Here is a 10751-nt window from a genome sequence, read left to right on the forward strand (position 1 = left end):
TATGGGCGGAGCCCATCCAAAAATAGCCCTGAAATCCTGAGGCTGAAAAATTATGCTTTTGAGTACTTGATCAAAAATATAAAACAATGAATTTTTTGGAAAAAAAACCCGTTCTGATGTGTTCCATAGACTCTCGGAATTGTGTAAGTTGCCCAAAAATAGTGCAAGGAATAGCAATGCATGTCCCCTTTAATGTATTTGCGTAATTTTCAACGTGGAAATAAGGAATATCAAGATAAATCATCCATATTTATTAGACAATTTAATTACAGCACTATGTTATCAATGAAATCTAATCTTATCAGTATGAATCTGTGTTATAGCGCTACCTTACCTTTCTTTACGTCCCCCCACCCCCCCCCCCCCCCCCCCCCAGGATGCTCTCGGCACTTCAGCAGCGACGGCATGGGTCAGATATCGGTCGAGTTTTACCAGAAGAAAAAGTCACGCTGGCCATTTTCTGATGAATGCATTCCCTGGGAGGTCTGGACCATCAAGGTTTGACTTCAGTTCACTGTTACACATCATACCAGATCAAATAGTATAGTCGGGGTCACTGTTACACATCATACAGATCAAATAGTATAGTCAGGTCACTGTTAGACATCATACCAGATCAATAGTATATTCAGGTCACTCACTGTTAGACATCATACCAGGGGCGACAGTGGTTTTGGGAGGTAGAGCAGTCGTCTGGTAATCCAGAGGTTCCTGGTTCGATTCCCGCTCCTTCCGGGCAGCGTGTCAAAGTGACTTTGAGCAAGACACTTAACCCCTAATTGCTGCTGATGAGCAGGTTGGCACCTTGCATGATTGCCTCCACCGTATGTGTGTGAATGTGTGAGTGAATGGGTAAAATGTGAGGAACAAATTGTAAAGCGCTTTGGATAAAAGCACTATATAAATGCAACCATTTATACCAGATCAAATAGTATATTCAGGTCACTGTAGGAAGGCTGAGAGGGAGACAGAGTAGTAGAGACACATGAGAGAAGGGTCTTTATTGAGACAGTAGGATGGCTGAGAGAGAGACAGAGTAGGAGACACATGAGAGAAGGGGTCTTTATTGAGACAGTAGGATGGCTGAGAGAGAGACAGAGTAGGAGAGACAGGAGAGAAGGTTCTTTATTGAGACAGTAGGAAGGCTGAGAGGGAGACAGAGTATGGAGACACAGGAGAGAAGGTTCTTTATTGAGACAGTAGGAAGGCTGAGAGGGAGACAGAGTAGGAGAGACAGGAGAGAAGGTTCTTTATTGAGACAGTAGGATGGCTGAGAGAGAGACACAGGAGAGAAGGTTCTTTATTGAGACAGTAGTAGATGGCTGAGAGGGAGACACAGGAGAGAAGGTTCTTTATTGAGACAGTAGGAAGGCTGAGAGAGAGACAGAGTAGGAGAGACAACAGGAGAGAAGGGTCTTTATTGAGACTAGGATGGCTGAGAGAGAGACAGAGTAGGAGACACAGGAGAGAAGGTTCTTTATTGAGACAGTAGGAAGGCTGAGAGAGACACACAGGAGAGAAGGATCTTTATTGAGACAGTAGGAAGGCTGAGAGAGAGACAGAGTAGGAGACACAGGAGAGAAGGATCTTTATTGAGACAGTAGGACGGCTGAGAGAGACACACAGGAGATAAGGGTCTTTATTGAGACAGTAGGACGGCTGAGAGAGAGACAGAGTAGGAGAGACACAGGAGAGAAGGGTCTTTATTGAGACAGTAGGATGGCTGAGAGGGAGACAGAGTAGGAGACACATGAGAGAAGGGTCTTTATTGAGACAGTAGGACGGCTGAGAGAGAGACAGAGTAGGAGACACATGAGAGAAGGGTCTTTATTGAGACAGTAGGACGGCTGAGAGAGAGACAGAGTAGGAGACACAGGAGAGAAGGTTCTTTATTGAGACAGTAGGAAGGCTGAGAGAGAGACGGAGTAGGAGACACATGAGAGAAGGTTCTTTATTGAGACAGTAGGAAGGCTGAGAGAGAGACGGAGTAGGAGACACAGGAGAGAAGGATCTTTATTGAGACAGTAGGAAGGCTGAGAGGGAGACGGAGTAGGAGACACATGAGAGAAGGTTCTTTATTGAGACAGTAGGAAGGCTGAGAGAGAGACGGAGTAGGAGACACAGGAGAGACGGATCTTTATTGAGACAGTAGGAAGGCTGAGAGGGAGACAGAGTAGGAGACACATGAGAGAAGGTTCTTTATTGAGACAGTAGGAAGGCTGAGAGAGAGACAGAGTAGGAGACACAGGAGAGAAGGGTCTTTATTGAGACAGTAGGATGGCTGAGAGGGAGACACAGGAGAGAAGGTTCTTTATTGAGACAGTAGGATGGCTGAGAGAGAGACAGAGTAGCAGAGACACAGGAGAGAAGGTTCTTTATTGAGACAGTAGGAAGGCTGAGAGAGAGACGGAGTAGGAGACACAGGAGAGAAGGTTCTTTATTGAGACAGTAGGATGGCTGAGAGGGAGACACAGGAGAGAAGGTTCTTTATTGAGACAGTAGGATGGCTGAGAGGGAGACACAGGAGAGAAGGTTCTTTATTGAGACAGTAGGATGGCTGAGAGAGAGACAGAGTAGCAGAGACACAGGAGAGAAGGTTCTTTATTGAGACAGTAGGAAGGCTGAGAGAGAGACGGAGTAGGAGACACAGGAGAGAAGGTTCTTTATTGAGACAGTAGGATGGCTGAGAGAGACACACAGGAGAGAAGGTTCTTTATTGAGACAGTAGTAGGATGGCTGAGAGAGTGACAGAGTAGCAGAGACACAGGAGAGAAGGGTCTTTATTGAGACGGACAGACACAAACGTTACTTTTTTATGTCAACCACTTTGAAATGTCTTGAAAAGCACAAGTAAAATGTATTTGGAGTCATAGAAGTTATTAAGCTAGATGATGATGATGATGCTGATGCTATTATATTTCCTCTTCAATCTAAGGTGATTGTAGTGAACTTGGCCAATGAGCAGGAGAGGCAGATCTGCAAGGAGAAGGTTGGAGAGAAGCTTGGGGAGAAGGTGTGTTTTACAACTATATTATTATTGTTAATATTATTATTAGAAAAATATAACGCACATCCTCCGTTTGTTGGTGCTGAGCCAAACTGTAAAAACAGTAATACATAAGAACAAAGCGGGGCTCGCAACTCACTTGTAGTTCCAGGGTGATTTTAATAAATAAAACAGGCAGTAGATGCAACGTTTCGACTTTACCGGTCTTCCTCAAGCATGAAACGTTGCACGAAACGTTGCATCTACTGCCTGTTTTGTTTATTAAAATCACCCTGGAACTACAAGTGAGTTGCGAGCCCCGCTTTGTTCTTATAATATTATTATTAACCTATTTGTATTATTGTTATAATGATTGTTACTGTGATTATCATCCTTCTCATCTTCAGGTGATTAACGTGGTGGAGGTCATCAACCGCCACGACTACCTTCCTAAGATGCCCTCTCAGTCTGAGCTGGACAACGTGTTTGACACCAGCCTGAGAGACGTTCAGCCGTACCTCTACAAGATTGGCTTCCAGATCACAGACTCGCTGGGGACCTCCGTCTCCACCACCATGAGAAGACTCATCAAAGACACTCTGGCTCTCTAACATCTAACACACCACCATGAGAAGACTCATCAAAGACACTCTGGCTCTCTAACATCTAACACACCACCATGAGAAGACTCATCAAAGACACCCTGGCTCTCTAACATCTAACACACCACCATGAGAAGACTCATCAAAGACACTCTGGCTCTCTAACATCTAACACACCACCATGAGAAGACTCATCAAAGACACCCTGGCTCTAACATCTAACACACCACCATGAGAAGACTCATCAAAGACACTGGCTCTCTAACATCTAACACACCACCATGAGAAGACTCATCAAAGACACTCTGGCTCTCTAACATCTAACACACCACCATGAGAAGACTCATCAAAGACACTCTGGCTCTCTAACATCTAACACACCACCATGAGAAGACTCATCAAAGACAAGCTGGCAGGTCACTAAATTTACTTTTCTCAGGTCACTGGGGGGGGCACTCTGGCCAGGGAGATATTAGTGGGATTACTGGGATTCACATCATGGGAGATATTAGGTTTAGGCTTCAGGCCAAGATAGATATTAGGCTTCAGGTCAAGAGAGATATTATGCATACTAGGCTTTAATAGATTAATGGGTTCCAATTTCTGATTAATGTAAATGCAAATTAATTTGAAAAATCACTTACCCAGCTCATCGACAGCCAAGGCAGGAATAGTTAATCAATAATACACCGAGTTACTGTCAGGTTTTAGTTCTGCTGTGGTCAGTGTAGCGGTGCTGACATCACACTACAGTAGGGATGCACCGAAATTTCGGTGGCCGAAAACAGCCAAAAATGGCCTTTCGGCTTTCGGCCGAAAGAGTTTTTTTCACCGAAAATATGTCACCGAAACAGAAACAACCTGTAACCTAACGCGACGCGTGTTGTTGTGATGATGTCACGCTGTCGGGAGTCGCGCTGTTTCTATGTAAACTCTGCTCGCAACGCGTCCAATAAATGCGTCTTTAACATGCTTTTATATCCTTATTTACTATATGCCCGTCGCGGTTAATCACTGAGTGATCTAATATGCATATTATTCAGAGCGAGAGGGGGGGGGGGGGCTGTGTTTCTCACATTGACGCTGTCTGTCTGTCGCGCATCTACTGTGCCGAGTCAAGCGAGCACATTCAGCTGGGGACTAGAAAGGTGCGCTCAGTAGAGCACAGATGTCCGCTGCGCAGCCAGAGAAAAGATGGAATTAATGTACTGTATGCATTCAGAAGTGCTGAATAAATGTTTTATGGACCCATAATAGTGATTATTTATTATTTAAGTTAAGTTTTGCCATAATCATATATTTTTCCATAATCATAATGTTCCACAACATTGGTAAAAAAAAATCTATTCTATGAATCATTTTCGGCCTTTCGGTTTTCGGCCAACTGTTTTCTATTTTCGGTATCGTTTCGGCCAAGAATTTCCCATTCGGTGCATCCCTACACTACAGCATGACCTCACACTGACATCACACTACATCATGACCTCACACTACAGCATGACCTCACGTTGACATCACACTACAGCATGATCTCACATTGACATCACACTACAGCATGATCTCACACTGACATCACATTGACATCACACTACGGCGTGAGCTCAAGTGTAGCAGTAAACAGAAGGTTATATGATGGAAGTGTAGCAGTAAACAGAAGGTTATATGATGGAAGTGTAGCAGCCAGGTCTGAATTTGGAAATTCAGACTTTTATTTGAGTGCCTCAACCTCTTGGAATAAGCCCACAGTCCCACACTAAAGATCTATTCTTGTCTAATTTGTGGCCAATTAAAAACCATGATCATAAACCTCCCTGCCTCAGTTTGTAATTGTTTAATTGCTTTTATGTATTTTGTCTATTGTATTGTTTTTAAGTTGTTTTATTGCTGCCTTATGTAGTCTCAGCCTTGTATTCCTGAGAGTTAAATAAATGTTGAATGAATGAATAATAAAATATGTTTGCGCCCACAAAAGGTGAAAGGTCATTGATATGTCACAACTCATTTAGCCTCTTGCTCAAGGACACTTGATGGCACCATACCATCCTACAAGCTGTAACTCTAATCACCAGACCATCCTTCAAGTTGTAGCTCTAATCACCAGACCATCCTACAAGCTGTAACTCTAATCACCAGACCATCCTTCAAGTTGTAGCTCTAATCACCAGACCATCCTACAAGCTGTAACTCTAACCACCAGACCATCCTACATGCTGTAGCTCTAACCACCAGACCATCCTACAAGCTGTAACTCTAATCACAAGACCATCCTTCAAGTTTTAGCTTTAATCACCAGACCATCCTACAAGCTGTAACTCTAACCACCAGACCATCCTACATGCTGTAGCTCTAATCACCAGACCATCCTACAAGCTGTAACTCTAACCACCAGACCATCCTTCAAGTTTTAGCTCTAATCACCAGACCATCCTACATGCTATAGCTCTAATCACCAGACCATCCTACATGCTGTAGCTCTAATCACCAGACAATCCTACAAGTTTTAGCTCTAATCACCAGACCATCCTACATGCTGTAGCTCTAATCACCAGACAATCCTACAAGTTTTAGCTCTAATCACCAGACCATCCTACATGCTGTAGCTCTAATCACCAGACAATCCTACAAGTTTTAGCTTTAATCACCAGACCATCCTACAAGCTGTAACTCTAACCACCAGACCATCCTTCAAGTTTTAGCTCTAATCACCAGACCATCCTACATGCTATAGCTCTAATCACCAGACCATCCTACATGCTGTAGCTCTAATCACCAGACAATCCTACAAGTTTTAGCTCTAATCACCAGACCATCCTACATGCTATAGCTCTAATCACCAGACCATCCTACATGCTGTAGCTCTAATCACCAGACAATCCTACAAGTTTTAGCTCTAATCACCAGGGCCCAGGAGTTCAAAACCTTTAATCCCTATCTGATCCAATCAGATTATTAAATCCCCTTTTTTGTGATCCAGGATCAGACAACTCTGCCAGATTTTGTCCCGGTATTTCAAAGCAATCCAGGATAGGATCACCCTGATCCAGATTCAGACTTTTCAAGATGACTAGATCCTGAATATCAGTGCTTTAATCCTACCGATCTCCATCTAGTGGATATGAAAAAGAATACAAGGAAGACAAGAGACCACATTGCAGAGACATCTATAATGTCTAATTATATTGTTAAATACATAAAGGACATAAAATCAAAATGAAATTGTCATTAAAAAGAATACTCCCACTAGGGTAACAACAAAAACACATTCATTCAAAGGCATCTGATCATCCAGGCGTGCTTTGAGGGGCTGAATTCTAAGTGAGGTTTCAGTTTGCTGAAGGTGATGACAGATGATGGACCTTTTTTTTTTGTTCAACATTTTTCTTTAATCTAAATTACATTTGTGATTGACAATCTTTGTTGTGATACTTTTATGAGCATAAACATTTATGTCATCAACATTTGGTTGAAAACAAAATAGGCCACCACAAATGTGAACATTTTTTAAATAAAATTGATTTGCCATGAAGGCTAAAAATGGTGTATTATTTCAGTTAACAAACTTTGCCATCTTATTTATATTGAAACATGTTTTTTTTTTATAAATTGTATAGTACATTTTGCTCTGGTAATCCACTGGAAATCCACCCCTCTGGTGGGATCAAGATAATCCAGTTTTTTGGGATCAAACTGATCCCAATCCTGTGTTGTCGGTTTGAACTATCCGTTTTGAAGATTTGATCCAGATGAAATCTTGGATTTGATTTCCTGATCTGATCAGATATCAAAGTGATCCTAATCCTGTTTTTTGGTTTTCAACTACCCAAAATCCAAATTGATCCAATCAGATAGGGATTAAAAGTATTGAACTCCTGGGCCCAGACCATCCTACAAGCTGTAGCTCTAATCACCAGACCATCCTGCATGCTGTAGCTCTAATCACCAGACCATCCTACAAGTTTTAGCTCTAATCACCAGACCATCCTTCAAGCTGTTACTATAATCACCAGGCTATGGAGTAATTCATGTAAATATGTAGTTCATCAGTCACAGACAAGACAAATACAAAATTGATTGGCTATAATAATAATAATAATAATTAACTATAATTGACAAAGGTTTTTTGTCTGTTTTTGCACAATGATATTATTAACACATCATTATTTTTTATTAACCGGCTCATTTAAACACATTACTACTTTTGTCATATAACAAATTTTCATGCAAAATATAGTGTTTTCCAGTCTTCCTTTTGACCAGTGACTCCCAGATAAGGCAGGTCAGTAATCCTGCAGCTGTGTTTCATAATGGACTCTAAGTCTATTCTATTGTTGATCCCCGGGTTAAGATGATCAAACCAGCACACTTACTCTGTTGCCCAAGAGCACCAATGTGTTTGTCGGCCGACTCCACTGACAAAGGTCTGCATTATTGACAATGAGCTCTTTCTAAAATAATTTCACTCTCACAAGAGATGAGTTCCTTCTGTGTTATTTCAGCAATGGCCTTTCAGAAAACTAGCACCTATGAGGCTAACAACGCATTTGAGTCAATTGTGGTGACTTTATGATGCAGAACAAAGCTGCAGGTCTGACTCTTCACTGTTCATCTGGGGTGAGTGTTGATGGCATCAGGCTCCTTCGTGGCTAAAGGTCGTAATCTGCTCTTTTTCCACTCTATTTGCACTATGGTGAAGCCAAAAGGCTTCCATTAACCCTTTCACTGCCACACGATAGAAGGTTAACCCTTTACTATCACACAACCGACGGCGATGCTCCATCATTAGCATCATCGCCGTCGGTTGTGTGATAGTAAAGGGCTAACCTTCTGTATTGTCACAGTGAAAGGGTTAACCGGCTGTCGCGTGGCAGTGAAAGGGTTAAAAGATCTGATACATCAACAATAGACACAGTCACTCCACCAGGCAGACAGGTGACGCAACGTTAGCCTCATACGATAATCGCCTATGTAATTTTTTTGGCCAAATTGAGATGTCTGCCTAACTGTAATCTCCTCACACTGCTGCATCGCCCTGGCTTAGTGGCTATGTATTCAGCCAATCAGAACGCTTGTTACATAAAAAAAATCCCCATCTGCCTAACTCACTCATGTGACTTGTGCATTTTAACATACACATTTGCTGGAAAATTTGTTTTTTCTTCTTTTCCTAAAAATCTTGAAAAATGACTTGGCAATTATCGTATGAGGCTAACAACAAGATCATGCATGTATACCTTCAACTCCACCAGACAGGTAACACAAGGTCACAAGGTCATCCCTGTACCTTCAACTCCACCAGACAGGTAACACAAGGTCACAAGGTCATCCCTGTACTTTCAACTCCACCAGACAGGTAACACAAGGTCACAAGGTCATCCCCGTACCTTCAACTTGTGCCATGCAGAGGCTTTTTATAGAGTTGCCACTCTATGGAACAAATTACCTGGTCTGTTCAAATCTAACAAAAGGTGCTTTAAAAAAACAGGGATGGTTAGTTAAGAAATAGACTCTGGTCTCGTTTTAGTCTTTAAAAACAATTAAAGTGATGGTTGGTAATAAATAGACTCAGACTGGCTCTTGTATTATGGTCTTTGTCTGTATTATAGTGTACATTATTATCTATCTTTTTCTATTGTTTGATTCTTTCATTTTTTATTTCAATATGTCAACTATTATTGTGTGTTTGTGTGTATTTTCTATTTTAAAATGTAAAATGTAATCATCTTTCCTTTATGTTATTTTATCTTTCTTTGTGTTTGATGTTTGATTTTTTTTTTTGTATTTTTTTTTTTTTATTATTTTTTTAAACAAACATATAAACAAACATGACAACACACGATAAGATATACAAGCATTAATTGTCAGGGCACATCCAATGAGATCACATTTTAGTTAGTTGTCTTATATAAGATATACCCCTAATACCTGTTATCTAAAAAACCTACACACATATGCTCCAGCTCGAACCCCCCCCCCCCCCCCCCCCCCCCCCGGACCCCACCTTGAGAAGTACCTCCACTATCCCTCGCACCTAACCAGACACTACCATTATAAGCTAGCCTTTATTCTCTCCACCACTTCTAACCACATTGACATTTTGGATTCATTGAGACCCAGAATTCTTGCTGTAGATATTTCATGGTAAATTACATCGAGATATGTAAGAAACCAAACTTTACGGCACATTTTTTCCGGTTGAAACCAGCGTGATGCGATCAGCTTTTTAGCTACTGTGATACCCGATAAAACCAATCTCTTTAGCTGTGGATTCACTGCAAACTCAAAAACATCATTCAATAGTAATACCGAGGGGTGTACAGGTATATTCCAAGATACGAGTTTTGATATTTGTTGGGACACATCTTTCCAGAATGCCTTAACTGGTGAGCAGTCCCAATACATGTGCATAAATGTCCCTTCGTCCCCATTTGTACATTGGGAGCATTTGGAGTCTTGTTTAAGCCCCATTCGGCACAGTCTTATAGGAGTCAAGTATGTCCTGTGAATATAGTTAAGATTGATTTGTTGATGATCCGGGTTCCTTGATGTAAGTCGGACATTTGCCCAGGCTCCTTGCCAATCAAAGTCATTTTCCAGGTCTGGTATATCCCTCCTCCAGACAGAGTCTAGTTGGAGGGTTTCATACGAGGACGTTAGTAATTGATGATAAAATTCTGAAACAAAACCTCTCGATGTCTCTCTTTCGTAGAAGAATTTGTGGTATCTGTGGTGTTCAATTGGTCTGTCTAATGGAACACCGTGAGACTTCAAACATAGCTGTAACTGTTTGTAAAAAAACCATGTGGACTTGGTGAGATAAATTTTTTTGCGTATTTCTTTATCACTACAAAAACCCTGTTTGTTAAAAACATCCCCTAATGAGTGTATGCCTTGCTCTTCCCATATAGGGAATCTTATAGGTCGTTTTCCAATTAAGAGTGCATTGTTATTGAATAAGGGAGTATGATTGTGCCATTTTTGTGGGTTAGGATTTTTTTTTGTGATTCACGCCATATCCGGATCGCATGAGTAATTATGGGGCCAAATTTTCGTTCACAGTGCTTGATTGGTAGTTTAGTGTATGCTATGTCCTTCAGTCTATGTGGGGCTACTATGTTTTCTTCTAATTTTCTCCAGGATACTAATGCTTGGGGGTCAAACCATGT

General features: G+C 41.4%; 1 protein-coding gene across 1 annotated transcript in view; it reads left to right on the plus strand.

The window, feature by feature from the left end:
• The window catches only part of LOC311230223 (autophagy-related protein 101-like), a 10032-nt gene extending 4460 nt beyond the window's left edge, over positions 1 to 5572 (plus strand). Inside the window, 4 exon segments of the mRNA XM_084316433.1 lie at positions 377 to 392; positions 395 to 498; positions 2936 to 3013; positions 3394 to 5572. Coding sequence (XP_084172559.1) covers positions 377 to 392; positions 395 to 498; positions 2936 to 3013; positions 3394 to 3597 — 402 coding nt within the window. The 3' untranslated portion in view covers positions 3598 to 5572.
• The last annotated feature ends 5179 nt before the right edge of the window (positions 5573 to 10751 follow it).

The sequence above is a fragment of the Notolepis coatsorum genome, assembly GCF_963971535.1.
Source record: "Notolepis coatsorum genome assembly, chromosome: 6".
NCBI classification, from domain to species: Eukaryota; Metazoa; Chordata; class Actinopteri; order Aulopiformes; family Paralepididae; genus Notolepis; species Notolepis coatsorum.